Source organism: Acipenser ruthenus, chromosome 7 (assembly GCF_902713425.1).
Source record: "Acipenser ruthenus chromosome 7, fAciRut3.2 maternal haplotype, whole genome shotgun sequence".
Lineage (NCBI taxonomy): Eukaryota > Metazoa > Chordata > Actinopteri > Acipenseriformes > Acipenseridae > Acipenser > Acipenser ruthenus.
The window spans coordinates 5,753,293-5,770,079 of NC_081195.1; the positions used below are offsets into that span (position 1 = coordinate 5,753,293).

Consider the following 16,787-nt stretch of genomic DNA (forward strand, 5'->3'; position numbering starts at 1 on the left):
TTGTGTTTTTCTGAATGTATTTGATATTGCATTCTGTATATACAAAGACAACATAAACTTCCTCAAGACATTTACAAAAAAGAAACAACAGTGCAAGCTACGGTACGATTGTAGAGTAGCAAACATCAAGCCCAATCCACACTCTTATGCGCAATGATAATAATTTCATTTACATATTACCATTTTCAATATAACTTTTCAAATAAAGCATTTGTATTTCACCGTCACAAATGCAACTACATTTTTTTCAGTTTTCATTTTGTTAGAGGGATCATGACACACACAAAGCTCTGCCTTTCACATGATTTTGGTCTTTTAATATTTTTTTATTTTTTTAAATTACAAAGAAGACACATTTAAAGTTTTTAAGTTTTAGTCACTCAGTGACCATTTCCAATAAATGCTGATCAGAAATATTTTTTTCTAATCACTATATAGCGCTGCTCCATGCAACATCCAAATGTTAAAATAAGTACGAACAATTCTAAAAATATATCTGCAGTTTGGGACCTCAGAACTAGGGCTCTGCTGCTGTAGCATATTAAGAAAAAGTATATACAAATGAACACATCTTCACAGTAATATATTACACACACAACATGCTTGCTTCACTAGGAAGATTGACAGCCTTATTACATGGCAGTGTAAATCAAGTACTGTGCTTCAGCCTTCACATCTTTAAAAAATGGGTAGAATACAGTACAGTACCAAATAATATGAACATACTCCATACTTCCTAATTATGTTGCAGATTTAATTTTAAGTACCCATTTACACAAATGAACAGCCCTGGATATGTGGAATATAACAGTTAACTTGATGTGACTCATTGTAATAACATTCTTTAAAAAAAATATTTTCGTATAATAATGTAGCAATATTAGTTTTCAGCAGTGGGTTAGGCGTAAAGAAAGATGCTTTAAAATGGAATACATGTGCATTGCATAACTTGATACTTGATGGCTAGAGTATTCGGTTTATGGTTGGGCTATTGAAGACTGTGGCTGCATTGGGGGGGACAATAAGATGCATCTCAAGGTCTAATCAGGTACAGTACTAGCATAGGGTCCATTTTTTAAAATCTTAAGTCTCTTTGTTGACAGTTGCAATCTTTTTTCTTGTTTGAGCTCACAGACCCATGAAGACATTGTGATACCACTCTGCTCCATCAACAAATACATCATTTTCCAGTTAAAAATTCCTTCTACTAATTTCCAAGTCTAACTGACCATTTATATATACATATTTAAATGCTGTTGTAATGTAGGAGGCTGTGTGGTCCAGTGGTTAAAGAAAAGGGCTTGTAACCAGGAGGTCCCCAGTTCAAATCTCACCTCAGCCACTGACTCATTGTGTGACCCTGAGCAAGTCACTTAACCTCCTTGTGCTCCGTCTTTCGGGTGAGACGTAATTGTAAGTGACTCTGCAGCTGATGCATAGTTCACACACCCTAGTCTCTGTAAGTCGCCTTGGATAAAGGCGTCTGCTAAATAAACAAATAAATAAAAATGTACAGGGGGTGGGGGACAGCAAACAAACACAATTACATAAACTAACATAAATATTACATAGAAGTGCTTAAAATGTAAGAGCAGTATTTTACCTTCCTAAAAAAATGACTATCTCAGTTGGCAGAACACAGTAGTGTGCAAATGAAAAGTAGCATACATTTAAAACAAACAATGTATTATACTGTATATAATGTAAGAGCAACTACTACTGCTACAGCTCTGGCCAAAAGTTTTGCATCACCCTATAAAATGAACTAATTTTGCTTCATAAAGTCAAATGAAACCTGCTGAATAATGCTATGTTAACATATTGAATTACATATCAATTTGTAGTTTTCCATATACTTAACGAAAAACTGACAAATTTAAAAATGTGACATTTCGAAATCTAACATGAAATACTGTACAACTATTCTGGTTTCCGGTGGACTTTTCCAATATAATTTTGTAGTTTCTTTGATTACATGATGTTAAATAAATCTAAATTATGTTCATAACATTTTAATTTTAAATTTTAAATTTTTGTCTTAATCCTAAAATTCTAGGTGATGCAAAACTTTTGGCCATATCTGAATACCCAATTTCATATACATGTAATACTGTCAAATTTCATGACCTGAAATATTTATGTATCATTTACATCAGCAATTCTTTTGGGCATTTGCACAGAAAACAAAGGTTTAAGACACTATGACACAGCGTTTATGTTTTTTTTTTGTTGTTGCATTAAGGACAAGTGCATAGCAAAATATATGATAATTTAATGCAGTTATACAAACAACCCTGGCCAATCAGCATTTAAAAGGCAGAGTTATTCACTTAAAGTTGGCATAATCTGAGAAAATGTCGACAAAGTCTTGTACCACTCTATAGCAAAAGTCGTACTGTTCCTGCAAAAGAAATATTCACCATTAGTGGAATCTGTATCAATAATCTAAAACTCCAAGTTGTATTGTAATGCATTGTGTGTATCCTGAAAGGGAGGAATAATCATAATTTGAAAAAGAAGAAATGGGTGTTTGCAATTTACACTGGACAGATTTAAGCATTTAAATTAAGCTTGATCTTTTTCCATTTGTGTTTTTTATACACTAAAAGTTAGATATTAGGGATCAAACCTTCCAATCCCATTTTCATCGTAATTATTATTATTATTATTATTATTATTAGTAGTAGTAGTAGTAGTCGTAGTCGTACATACCAGTGTTTGCACCATGTGGGGTCTCTGCATGCGTAAACTTTTCACAGTTTGAAACACGTCTAAAAGACCTTCAGCCTTCACTCGCTCAAGGATGTTACTGAGTGCAACAAATGTACCTGTCCTTCCAGCTCCGGCGCTGTAACAAACACACATAACTGCTCTGGCATTGAAGGATAACAATGTTTCAACACAACAATATAAAATGTTGATTGGCAAAGCAACTTAAACAAAATACAATACAAGCCGAGCCAGTAAAAATAAAATATTTCTATCAGAGTTTATATTCCGGCACTTGCATACAGTACTAGCAAAGTATTCTCCAATTCTTGTCTCGCATGAGGATGAGTCACACAGCAAAGTAGGAGACCCTAAAGGATGGTAGATGTGAATAGGTTTGATCCCAGCTGACATCAGAAAGCCTTAAATGCAACTTAAATGAACAGGTAAGCCTGGTAACTGCTGTTCCTGCTGTCAGCCGATTTTATCAGATTAAGGAAAAGGCTGAACTGCACAACATTTCACATTTATTTGTCTCTAATTGATTCTGGATCATAGAATCTTCCAAATCAATCCTAGAGGTACCCTTTTCATTAAAAAAATACTTAACCCAGTGCAACTTTGCAACTAAAGGTACTAAAAATATACCAGCAGCTTTAACATAATGAGAAATAACACTTGCTGCTTATTTGATTAAATTCACTTTGAGCAATGCCAACATAAGCAGTTTAACAAACGTTTATTAATTCATCCTACATTTGTAAATGACTATTTAAAGACACTTGACCTTGCTGCAACCCTCTGAGCTACTGCAGGTATGAGAGGTGACTGCAGCTCAGGGTTTTTGTATTTCTGTCTGTAGAAAATAAGTAAAATGGCACAGAGTTATTTTTTAATTGTTTAAGCATCATCAGTATTTAGAACCCCAATAGATTGAACGTTATTAACCATATTAACCTCTGTCCTTCACCAATAAAATATATTGTGCTGCAGCAGTATTTTCAGCCCCCTGGCTGTGGTGTTACCTGCAGTGCACTGTGATCGGGTGGCTGTGGGGTTACCTGCAGTGCACTATGATTGGGTGGCTGTGGGGTTACCTGCAGTGCACTATGATTGGGTGGCTGTGGTGTTACCTGCAGTGCACTATGATGGGGTGGCTGTGGGGTTACCTGCAGTGCACTATGATGGGGTGGCTGTGGGGTTACCTGCAGTGCACTATGATGGGGTGGCTGTGGGGTTACCTGCAGTGCACTATGATGGGGTGGCTGTGGGGTTACCTGCAGTGCACTATGATGGGGTGGCTGTGGTGTTACCTGCAGTGCACTATGATTGGGCGGCTGTGGTGTTACCTGCAGTGCACTATGATTGGGCGGCTGTGGGGTTACCTGCAGTGCACTATGATTGGGTGGCTGTGGTGTTACCTGCAGTGCACTATGATTGGGTGGCTGTGGAGTTACCTGCAGTGCACTATGATTGGGTGGCTGTGGTGTTACCTGCAGTGCACTATGATTGGGCGGCTGTGGGGTTACCTGCAGTGCACTATGATTGGGTGGCTGTGGTGTTACCTGCAGTGCACTATGATTGGGTGGCTGTGGAGTTACCTGCAGTGGACTATGATTGGGTGGCTGTGGTGTTACCTGCAGTGCACTATGATTGGGTGGCTGTGGAGTTACCTGCAGTGCACTATGATTGGGTGGCTGTGGTGTTACCTGCAGTGCACTATGATTGGGCGGCTGTGGGGTTACCTGCAGTGCACTATGATTGGGTGGCTGTGGTGTTACCTGCAGTGCACTATGATTGGGCGGCTGTGGAGTTACCTGCAGTGCACTATGATTGGGTGGCTGTGGTGTTACCTGCAGTGCACTATGATTGGGTGGCTGTGGTGTTACCTGCAGTGCACTATGATTGGGTGGCTGTGGGGTTACCTGCAGTGCACTATGATTGGGCGGCTGTGGGGTTATCTGCAGTGCACTATGATTGGGTGGCTGTGGGGTTACCTGCAGTGCACTATGATTGGGTGGCTGTGGTGTTACCTGCAGTGCACTATGATTGGGTGGCTGTGGTGTTACCTGCAGTGCACTATGATGGGGTGGTTCCCAGACTGCTGCTGCTGTTTCTGCACAGCTGCTATGATGTCGATCATCCCTTTCCCGTCGGCCGGGATCCCAATTTCAGGCCAGCCATGGAAGTGGAACTGGCGGACTAGCCTCGTCTGTTTCTCCTGGAGAGAAAAAAACATCACATCAGATCATAAGCATTAAGCGTCTCCACATCCCATGCATGTATTTGTAAACCAAGCAAAACATGAATGTATCCAGGCTATCTCTTACTGTGTTCATTTAGTAGTTTACTGTGTATTCACTTTAGTTTGCAGTATACTAAAAACAAGTACAATGGTAAACAAAAAGTTAGAACTACCAGTATCATGAAAATGTAATTCACCACAACCCCTCTATGTGGATGTAAAAATATAAAATACATACGTAAATAACGACAGATTTCCTTATATCCCCAGATTCTCTCAATAAGTTGTATTTCATTTCCTATGTTGCATCACAAAACCCCCTGTTACAGGCCTGCTTCCACATTTCCTATGTTGCATCACAATTTATTGTATAATAATAAGCTGTTCTCTTGATAAACTGCTTGTGTAGGTGTGACATCTGCATGTATATATAGACAGACAGACAGTCAGTATATCCCTAGATAAATGTTCAAACATCTCCAGATAAATGAAAAAATAAATAAGCAATTTGTAAAGCACCACATATGCATGGACTTTCGTATGGGTACCTCTACTCCAGCCCTATCACCTGGAAAATGCACAAGGTCATTTATTACACAAATAGAAAATTGTATTCAAATTCGAATGATCACAGACTACACAGTACTTTCTGTTCAAGGCTGCATTACCACCTTATTCCATCAGAGGGCATTGATGAGGTCTGTTTACCTGCTTTCTGAATAAACTGGGGATTCCAGCACTGAAAACGACCCAAAAAAACCAAACACAAATAAAGAAACGCATGCCTGCACACAGACACAAGAATTACATTTTAAAAGAGAACTTACTGGGCTAAATGACAGCATAAAATCTCTCACACTGCAAGTGTCACAGCGAGCATCCCCCTTTATCTCTACTGTCCAGTCTCCATGTGTTACAGAGCCCTCTGATGGCCAGTACTGGAAGCACTTGTCCTGTAAAACATGAAAGGATACATTATATAGTTAAGACTTCTTAAGTTATGCATATTTAATTTTTATGTAGTTGAAACCACACATTGTATCCTTCTTCTATGTGCTTCTAATTTCCCCTTGCTTTCATACTCGGCACATTATGAACAGCTGACAATGTGCATTCTGAAAGGGTTTTCATACTGGCTCTTTTTTTAGTCAATAACTCAGTAGATAAAGTTTACAAAGACAGTAAGCTTTTTTGACGACCTGGAATTTGACTACTGGTCACTAACTAATCCCTTTATAAACACACCTGTTCTCTTTCTTGTAGTTCTGTGAGCATTACAATAGAATGAGACTTCCATTCCCACACCATTCGCCAGAAATCATCCACTGTCTGTGACAGAGGGCCCTGGGTTGCAATGAAGTAATCCTTCTGTCGATAGCCCTGAACAAACCAAAGAACAAAATTTACAAGCCATACTCTAGAGAACTATTCATTCATATTACAAAATGCTTATTAAAAGAAAATGGCACATTTGCATTTTTTAAAAACACTTCTTCATAAACTCTTAGGGACCATAAAACTGTAAGTTGAAAAACCAAAAACACTGTCTAATGTTTTTATCAATGATGTGAACAAACATTCTGGATTTTTTTTTAAAATTTAATCTCTAGTGCACTTCACCTACTCTCCAACCCACAATAAAAAAAAGAAAAGAATGGGCTTGAATCACACCGGTTCTTATCCAACTGTCACATGCACAATAAAATCTGCACACACACTATGTTTGGCCTAGTGACAGGGAGACCCTGTCGCTGGTTTTTGAGTGCATGTGTGCCTTTATGGAAGCAGCTGGGACACGCAACAGGAGACGCCTTGCTAAGGATGATGCCAAACAGTATAGAGAGGGTTTGCGTAGAGAAGTAGGCTCCTGGAGCGGGACGTTCCTTTTAGTGGGACTAGCGCTTGCCTTGTGTGGCACACTTTTATTTTAAGAACAAAAGAACATAAGAAAGTTTACAAACGAAAGGAGGCCATTCAGCCCATCTTGCTTGTTTGGTTAGTAGCTTATTGATCCCAGAATCTCATCAAGCAGCTTCTTGAAGGGTCCCAGGGTGTCAGCTTCAACAACATTACTGGGGAGTTGCTTCCAGACCCTCACAATTCTCTGTGTAAAAAAGTGCCTCCTATTTTCTGTTCTGAATGCCCCTTTATCTAATCTTCATTTGTGACCCCTGGTCCTTGTTTCTTTTTTCAGGTCAAAAAAGTCCCCTGGGTCGACATTGTCTATAACTTTTAGGCTTTTAAATACTTGAATCAGATCACTGCGTAGTCTTCTTTGTTCAAGACTGAAGAGATTAAATTATTTTAGCCTGTCTGCATACAACATGCCTTTTAAACCCGGGATAACTCTGGTTGCTCTTCTTTGCACTCTTTCTAGAGTAGCAATATCCTTTTTGTAACAAGGTGACCAGAACTGAACATTTTGAGCTTTGTTTTGTTTTCTTTATTAAATGTGACATTAGGGCTATCATTGCTGGTACCCTAGTGTCAGCACTTGTGTTGATTAAATCTGCACGCCTGTGCGGTGTGTCAACACACAGTGCTGTGTCTGCCTCAGTATTGTTCAGTGACGACCCACACACATAACAAAAACCCCTGTTACAGGCCTGCTTCCACATGATGAAGATAACAGTAACTATGTGTGGGCTTGAAAACAACTAGCAAACAAGCAGCAACTTGTCTTTCTTCGTCAACTAAACAGCAGTTTCACCCATAGCCAACAGGAACCAGAGCACAGTGGCAAGTGGAAAAAGTTCCAAGAATTAAAGAATTCAAACCACAACACAAACAGTGACCTTATACTCCAGAGTTAGATTTTCTGTAGAATTCAAGACTCTGCTGAGAGTTTTAATGGTACCTTCCTGTTGCCTTCTTAAAATGACACCACTGCTTGTCTGCTCACTGTTGATGTGGCTCGCCCTTATGTGCTACACCTCTTTCATTCAGGTAACATTGGCACATTCTGTATTTTAGATATGTAATCTTTAGCCTAAGGCATTTGAATGATTTGAGATTTTGATTGCACTTGAAAGCTACAGTGTCCCAGTCATGTTCAAATATAGAGAAATAGAATGACTTGGTGTCATTACAACATTCTACCATACAGGAGTGTATCATTATTTACAGTTCAGCTTGTTAACATTTCCTATAAGTAATTTTAACTGTAGGGACACAGACTTCTTCCATCCTTTTAACTATGCTTCCCACTAAGTGACTGCAATCCTAACACGCGAGTTCCTGTTAATACTATAAATGCAGCAGTACTGGGTTAGAAGTGAAAAAAATAATTACAAATAATAAACTTTCCAATCTGCACTCCAATTACACATATGGGCACTCCAAACTCAGCATAGAAACAATGCACTTACATCTATAAATGATGCATTGATGTAATCTGTATTTTCCTGGCCCCTTTTCATCGAGAGAATCACTCTGTTGAAGTCATCTGTGCACGGAAGCAAAAATAGTAGTTCATATTTTGAAAATATAAATGAGCATCAGTAAAGTAAAGCATTCCTTAATCTCTAAAAAAATAAAAAATAATAATAATAATATGGCAAGGCAGTTATATCTTACATGGAATGATCTGAAGTACCCTGTTTTTCTTCATATTTGCCGGCAGGTTACCCATCCTCATGTTCTCCTTCATTATTCGAACATTAGTTAATTTCTGCAAACAGTAACAATGTAAAAGTATTTTTACTTTGGTCCTCTCTTCCGATATGGAGGTTGATAGATGTGTGTTCCAGGGTCAGCACACAGAGAAGCATTCATTTGTTTCCATACCAAATCAAACCATAGATGTTAAATTACTGCAACGTGAACATGAGGTTAACCAAACTGGAGCACATTTGAATACTGGATTTTTATAGCAACAAGGAAGTCATAAAAATTGTCTGAGGTTTTGGTACATCTGATATGTTCATTGCTTTATCCCTTTACATTTGCATAATGCTTTTCCTATGAAGTTACCAGTGCTTACAATGCTTGACTACACTTTACCACGCTGTTATAACATTGAATAAGAATCGTATATTAATAGTATAAAAAAAACTATAGCTTTCAACATACTTCAGCATTTCCTTATTTGATGGTAAGAATTTATTTCAGCCATAATCACAGTATACAAGTATATAAGGAACATACTATTTAAGTGTTTTGTTTAAAGCAGCACACTACTCGAGTAATGCAGCATTTTATTACAGTATTTTGCACACAGGAAGAAATACTACAAACAATATGTGACATGCTGCTCAAGCTGAGCTACTAACTGTCCCAAAAGTTGTACTTACTTTAAATTCCTCTTCCAGCCCAACTCTGTCAAATGGAGCCAAGGTATTGTGCAGCTTCTGTAAGTGTCCCTCCAAGGAGGAGACATCAAGTTCTGTGTCACCATACAGGTAATATTCCAGAAGAGCTTGATATATGAAGGAGTACTGCATCTGTGGTTAAAATAAAATCAGCTCACATTGGCAACACAGCGAGACAGTAACCAACTGGTACTGTACAAGATGCTATTTGTGCTATGCAAATAGCATAGAAAATACATATTTTAGAATACATATCATTTTAGAATACATATCATAGTTGGCAGCATGTATCACAATCTCTTACTATGTCTCTCAACAACAGCATTATCATTATGGTGCCCCGCATTAAGAAGTTCCTGTTGTTCTATTGTTTTGCGGGTACATTTGTATGCAGAGGCTCAGTGGTTAATGCTAATGCTGTGAAGGATAAATGCATTCCTATACTGTATGATTGTTTTCAATGAGATGTATCTGCTTACATCAGTCTGAACAAGCTGTGAACGTTGCTCTCGTATTCTTGACACTAATGCAAACACGTCCACTTTCTGCTCTGCGTGCATCATGTCAATCATAGCGTCAATCACGATAAAGGTCCCTGTCCTGCCCACGCCAGCACTAGCAGAGGAAGAAGAGTGGAAAGAAATTAAAGCATTATATAACACAACTACATCAATACACAATGAATGATCTATACATTCTCTATACAAAGTATACCGTTATTACAAAGCAAATAACATATAAAACACATTATTATATTCATTATGTTGCTTTGGGTATTTGCATTCACAACCTTGGTATTATTTAGAAAAAAAAAAAAAATAATTAATTTGAATTGCCAATGTTGGCCAACGTACATCATATGTTGTGGATTTGTTACTACAAATTTACAAAAACTTTATAAACCTAAATTAAATCCATCTGTAACAACCAATACAATTGAAACTTCTTTTGGTGTATGCACATGTTGTCTATTAAAGCATACTATCTAATGTTTGCTGTCTTGTATTTATTTTCTGTGTTAACAGCAAGTACTGTTGGCTCAATATGTGCTGGTGAAGCAGTAAGACAATTCTGGATGCTATATCAGAATGCAACAGAAGATGGTGCTGATGAGTAACATGCAAGGTTTAGCTGCTAATCTACTGGCTCCATTCAATAAGCACCTGCTAGTTTTTAAAAGCAAAGTGCAATTCAGCCAGACAGCTATCTGATGCTGCAGATTATCTATGTGTAGGTTTACCCTTCCTTATCTTTTTTACACTCTCGTTCTATTACAAAACAGTGCTGCAAGCGTGAAGAAGTACATTGTGACAGGTGGGAATAGTTGGGAGACACACCACCCATTCAGAGACGTAGGCTATACTGGAGCTGGTAACTGTTACTGTACCTGCAGTGAATCACAATGGGGCCGGCGAAGGAGGGGTTGACTGTCTTTACTTTCTTTAGAAACTTGAGCATTCCGATGGGTGTGAAAGGCACTCCAAAATCAGGCCAGCTGGTGAAGTGAAGCTGCGTAATCAATCTGGGGGCTTTGGAGCCCTCACTGGTCTGCTGTATGAAAGAATGTATGAGAAAGAGAGAGAGTATGAGGACCAAAAGGATCTCTCTCGAATCTCCAGCAACAAAGCCCTGCATAACCCAACCAACACTTCCCAAAACATGCCCCCAGTAACATTTCAGAAAAACTGCTTTCAAGTATTGAAAAACATATGAATGGAAACATGCCATCAACTTGCATCAGCACTGCAATGTATTGCTATATGTGTATTTATCTCAATGGTGCCTTCATTTCAATGGTGTTAAGCAACTCTTCTTAGAGAGAGCTACTATTTTGAATAATTAACAAACTTATGTCTACTTCAATCAAAAGCAATCTGACTGAAATATATTTTGATCTTCTTCTGTCTGGAAACAGTGTAGACATTTCCCTGTTTTCTTTTTTTTCTACAATTTTCTCTGTTTTGACAGAACAACTTCCCAGAAGCACTGATGTATGTATGACACAAGATCAAACGATCAGCATTGAAGAAGTCATTCTGTTTCTTTGATTGGCTTCACCTCATGTAAGCTCTCTACTTACATACTGTACACAAAACTTGCGTATGGTGTAGTCCACGAGGATTGTGAAATCTTCCACTACAACACGAACATTTCCATACGTCCAGCAGCCTTGGTCAGGCCAGTACTGATCACATTTATCCTGCAGCAATGAAATATATGTTACAGTATGGATTGGTGCTCTGCTGTCATCAGCGGGACCTCCGTGTGAATGACATATCTGGGGGGAGTCAAACTGTTTTGTTTCTAAAACAAGATAGTACTTTTTTCTGATACATTGAATAGTCTTATTCTAATATGTTCAAACATCCTTAAAATGATCTTTTGGCTATAAATAGTTTTATTGACTGTTTAAACAACCATGAGCTAAATACCAAGAACTACATTCCATAAAACTAAAGGAGAAATTACTATAAGGAGATACTCACTTTTAGTTAGTGTTATACCGTATGTGAGCTGTATTACCCTTTACTTTGTGATCAATTTCAATTCTCCTGTAACATTATTAATCTAATCAAAAAAAATATATATATACACACACAGTGCCTTGAAAAAGTCTTCACACCCTTGAACATTTTTTACATTCTACTGCCTAAAAAATACAATTCAAAATGCATTAAAGTAGGAGTTTGTTTCACTGATCTACACAGCATCATCTACACTTTCAATTTGAAAGAACAATTATAGAAATATTCAAAAAGTAAATAAAAAAAAAAAAAAGTCTTGATTGCATAAGTCTTAGCACCCTTTGTCATAGCAAACTCAAATTAGCTCAGGTACAACAAATTGCCATAACAAGGCACATAATAAGTTAAATAGAGCCCACCTGTGTCCAATCACAGTAGTTCAACTGATTCGAATACTCATGGATGAAGAATCAAGCTGTTTCTGTTGTATGAAGTGAATTTGAAGCAAATGGCAAAACATGCCGAACAAGGAGCTGCCAGAAGAACTCCGGGATAAAGTTATTGAAAGGTACAGATTGGGGGAAGGCTATAAGAAACTTTCAATGTCTTTGAATATACCTTAGGGCACTGTCAGGTCCATCATTGTAAAGTGGAAACAGTTTGGCACCACCAAGACACTGCCTCGATCAGGCCATCCCTCCAAAGTCAGTAGCCATGGCTTAAGGGAACTGCTGAGGGAGGTCACTGTGAGGCCTAAGATTACTTTAAAAGAACTACAGAGGTCTCTGGCTGAGATTGGGGAAAATGTTGACTGTTCAACAATTTCAAGAGGACTCCACAAACACGGCCTGTATGGGAGGGTGGCAAGAAGGAAGCCACTGCCATATGATGTCATATGATGTGCCGCATAGCTTTTGCAAATAAACACTTAGGGGACACTGCACACATGTGGGAGATGGTTTTGTGGTCTGATGAGACCAAAGTGGAACTTGTTGGTCTCAATGCTAAACGATATGTGTGACGTTAACCAAACACGGTACATCACCCTTCTAACACCATCCCTACAGTAAAGCATGGTGGTGGCAGAATTATGTTTTGGGGATGCTTTGCAGCAGCAGGGACAGGGAGGCTTGTGAAGATTGAGGGAAAGATGGATGGTGCAAAGTACAGGCAGATCCTGGAGGAAAACTTGTTTCAGTCTGCCAGAGACCTGGGACTGGGGAGAAGATTCACCTTTCAGCAGGACAATGATCCTAAGTACAAAGCAAAAGCAACAATGGAGTGGCTCAGCAAGAAGAAAGTGAATGTCCTCGAGTGGCCTAGTCAAAGCCCAGACCTGAATCCTATAGAAAATCGTTGACAAGACTTGAAGACTGCAGTCCACAGATGATCCCCAGCCAACTATGGAGGCTGTGTGGTTTATCCTTTGGATAAAGGCGTCTGCTAAATAAACAAATAATAACTTGAAAGAGCTTGAGCTATTCTGCCAAGAAGAATGGGCAAAAACTGCACCATCCCGCTGTGCTAAGTTGGTAGACACTTATCCAAAACGACTCATGGCTATTATTGCTGCAAAAGGGGCTTGCACCAAGTATTGACTCAAGGGGTGTGAAGACTTATGCAAATCAAGACTTTTTTATTTTTTTTATTTTTGATTACTTTTTGAATATTTCTATAATTGTTCTTTCACGTTGAAAGTGTAGTTGATGTTGTGTAGATCAGTGAAAGAAACTCCTACTTTAATGCATTTTGAATTGTACCTTTTAGGCAGTGTTCAAGGGTGTGAAGACTTTTTCAAGGCACTATATATATATATATATATATATATATATATATATATATATATATATATATATATATATTACATACATACATACCTCTTTTCTTTCTTTTAAATTTGTTAACATAACAATAGTTGCAGATTTCTGTTCCCATATCATTCTCCAGAAATCTGCAACGGTTTCTTGTTTCGGACCTGAAATCAGCAAGAAGTTTTACAGGTAGGTGACACACATACGGTAGAAATTGAGAAATCTCTTTCATTTCTTTTTGGGCAGAGTAAATTAAATAAAATACCTTGTGCAGCTATAAATCTGTTCTTTTCCTTGTATCCCTGGTTAATAAAAAAATATATATTAATAATAATAATAATAATAATAATAATAATAATAATAATAATAATATAAATGGGCAAATGCTGTATCTTAATCTGACTTCCTTGAGTGAGTCTAAACTATATTAGCCTAATATGTTTCAAATAAGTAACGAACAACAGATCAGGGACTTACATCGATGTAAGAGGCATTTATATAGTCTGAACAAGGATTGCCATCAATCTGCGTCAGAATCACCCTGGAATGGTCATCTGTGAAAATAAAAAAGGAAGATGTAATAATGTACTGTATTCCAATTTTCAATGTGATGCTTCTTAAGGAAAATGCAAATGGCTGTTCCAGGACTATGGGCTCTATTCCCAAAGTTTTAACTCGCAAGTTATTTAAGGAATGTTTTTAATTAGATTTATAGTGATAAGTCAGATCTGTGAAACTGGATGAAAGTCAATAAAAAGCAGAAGTAACAATAATTACTCTTTCTGTAAACTGAATGACATTTAACTTAAGGGTAAGTACTGTTATCCATAAAAAGCTTCTTTTGTACATTTAGAAGATTTACAAAGTTCACTACCCTAAAACCTGCATTTTCAAACAAGTTATTGTGTACGCCCAGATTTAAAAAATGTAATAAAAAAGTCCCAGGAATGAAAATAACCTTATGGTTTCTGCTTTAACTGTGACTTAACACATTTCTGTTGTGCAACGAAGTCAGAAGGGCTCCAGTGAGTCTTCATCTGCTGACACTATTGCAGTCCCCCCTAGCCAGCAGATCACCAGCACTGAACAACATTACAAGTTTGAAACAGGGCGCAGAATGAATGACAGCAACCACAATCTTGCTGGAAAGAATGATCCTAGAAATGGCATCTTATACCACTGTAGTAAACCAGAGTTGATTGGTATAACAACGGTTATGTGTTCCAGCTTGTAAAACAGGTTATTTTGAACAGAACAGGTTTTATTTGTGTCAGTTTAAGCTTCGTGTTGATCTGTGGTTAAACCACATGCATGTGCCTCAGCTGTCTTTTCCTGTATCATTTTTTTTTTTAATGAAACAACTCACATGGAAGGATGTTTGGATATCTGTTTTTTTCTTTGTTGTCTTCTCTGTTGGCCTCCTCGCATGTGCCTTGTGTGTACCCATTTGGCAAAGACTGCAAAGGAACATTAACAAGTGTGTCAGTAAAATACACCCTGCGCCACAGCTATGAATACCAAATTAGAGCTGTTGGCATGGTATGATTTTACAGCAGCATGAATAGAACAGGAAGAACATGAAAACTCAAGATATAGCTTTCCATAGCTCATTCTTATAGAGTGCCTGTGCTGTGAAAGAGGGTCGCTAGGTTTAAGGTACTTGGAGTAAAATGTATATATAAATGAAAGTATATCATTGTAGATGCATGCTTGGGCGCCTCCATTATACAGTATTCTATTCAATAACAGTAGAGCTACCAAGCCCATGTTAAATTGGCCAGCAACTTCCCACATGTAACCAAAGTAAAGAGGTCTAATGCAGTCTCTCCAGATTGGGTGCGAGGAAGTATTGGTTGCACTGAATGAAACAGTCATTACCTCAGCATTATTAGTGTTCTGTTGCCTTTCCAGGATTCAGATACACTATGGCACAGACCACAGTTTGCAGTAACAATCCACGTCAAGTCAAAGGAAATGCAGATTATTTAAAACACAAGTTCTTAGTTATTTTACTATTAACCTCAATACAGTTAACACAATAGACAGTTTCTGATATTTTTCCTCAAATTAAGGCTATTTACACCTATGTCCCTTTAAAAACCCTATAAATAGTTTCCAATAATATGTTTGCATGTTCCACTCTTATGCCCACGGTCATCCACTGGCAGTCCCTGATTCGTGCCATCATTGTAAATGAACCACAGATGTATTATAACACTATGGACATGGATCAGTTTTTTTGTTCCTCTACATTTACTTCTCCAAACAAACTTTCGAAGAGGGAAGTTGAGTAATTCATTGGAAAACTGAAAACCCACAGAGTATCTATTGTAGAAGTCTTTTGAAATCCAGGTCACAGTTTCCTTGTTTTGTCTCTTATCTCCATGACTAAATTATCCTTCATAAAAGGTGTCATCAAGTCAGGTCTACTGAGGTGGTATTATGAAAAGCAATCATTTTAAAACACATACGTTGAACTCCTCCCGAAAGAGTTTTCCGTCATCGGCTGAGCGTATCCTGTACTCCTCCTCCAAGCAGTCAACAGGAATGGGGAAGTACTTCTTAGAAGCAGACGGTGATCTTGTGAGAAGCATGACAGTCTGTTGTTCTGCGATATGGAAATACACTGTTATTAGCATTTACGGTAACAAGTGTATGACAAATACAGTAAACGCTGTAAAAAAAAAAAAAAAAAAACAACTTTATATGATTTCTGGATTTAGCACAAATCAGTGCTTCCTCATTAAAATTGAATTGTCTAATATTATAGCTCCCATTAGCCCCATAATGAATAAGTAGCAAAGCCTCTGACTGCAAGCTACTGGGTTATAAAGGCAGCACTGTTTGTATGAACCCGCAAGCGCTGGATTCATAACATGGGGTTTCAACAACAACTTTTTTTTTTTTTTTTTTTTTTTTTTACTTGAATTTAACAAACACACAATTCTGTATAATGTAGGACTCGTAATTTCAAGGATTTCAGCGTAAAACCGTTCCGTCCTATGGAAGTACACTGGAATTTCTGAAATTAATAGACCCTGTTGTTGAGATGAATACAGTTCAATACAGAAAACCCATAAAACACACAAACCCCCTTTCTTTAAACATTTGCCAATGAAGTTGAAGTCCTGTATAGCATTTAAGTAATTAAAAGGTTGTTATCAAAGATACTTTGCAGAAAGAATACTTGAAAAAAGTATGTTTTATGCTCATGCTTGTTGCTGTTATCAAGCATACAGTATTAGGT

General features: G+C 37.8%; 1 protein-coding gene across 8 annotated transcripts in view; it reads right to left on the bottom strand.

Annotated features, from left to right (window-relative positions):
- Positions 1 to 16,787, bottom strand: part of LOC117415910 (receptor-type tyrosine-protein phosphatase epsilon-like) — a 62,103-nt gene continuing 45,316 nt past the window's right edge. For all 8 annotated transcript variants that reach the window (XM_059026205.1, XM_059026206.1, XM_034026824.3 and 5 more), the window contains 16 exons: positions 16,012 to 16,148; positions 14,907 to 14,997; positions 14,018 to 14,094; positions 13,806 to 13,842; positions 13,607 to 13,704; positions 11,345 to 11,464; positions 10,652 to 10,815; positions 9,744 to 9,879; positions 9,247 to 9,396; positions 8,531 to 8,624; positions 8,323 to 8,399; positions 6,200 to 6,334; positions 5,782 to 5,907; positions 4,779 to 4,930; positions 2,713 to 2,848; positions 1 to 2,401 (listed from right to left, as the gene is read on the bottom strand). In XM_059026205.1, coding sequence (XP_058882188.1) covers positions 2,327 to 2,401; positions 2,713 to 2,848; positions 4,779 to 4,930; positions 5,782 to 5,907; positions 6,200 to 6,334; positions 8,323 to 8,399; positions 8,531 to 8,624; positions 9,247 to 9,396; positions 9,744 to 9,879; positions 10,652 to 10,815; positions 11,345 to 11,464; positions 13,607 to 13,704; positions 13,806 to 13,842; positions 14,018 to 14,094; positions 14,907 to 14,997; positions 16,012 to 16,148 — 1,805 coding nt within the window. In that variant the 3' untranslated portion in view covers positions 1 to 2,326. The remainder of the gene's footprint in view (positions 2,402 to 2,712; positions 2,849 to 4,778; positions 4,931 to 5,781; positions 5,908 to 6,199; positions 6,335 to 8,322; positions 8,400 to 8,530; positions 8,625 to 9,246; positions 9,397 to 9,743; positions 9,880 to 10,651; positions 10,816 to 11,344; positions 11,465 to 13,606; positions 13,705 to 13,805; positions 13,843 to 14,017; positions 14,095 to 14,906; positions 14,998 to 16,011; positions 16,149 to 16,787) is intronic.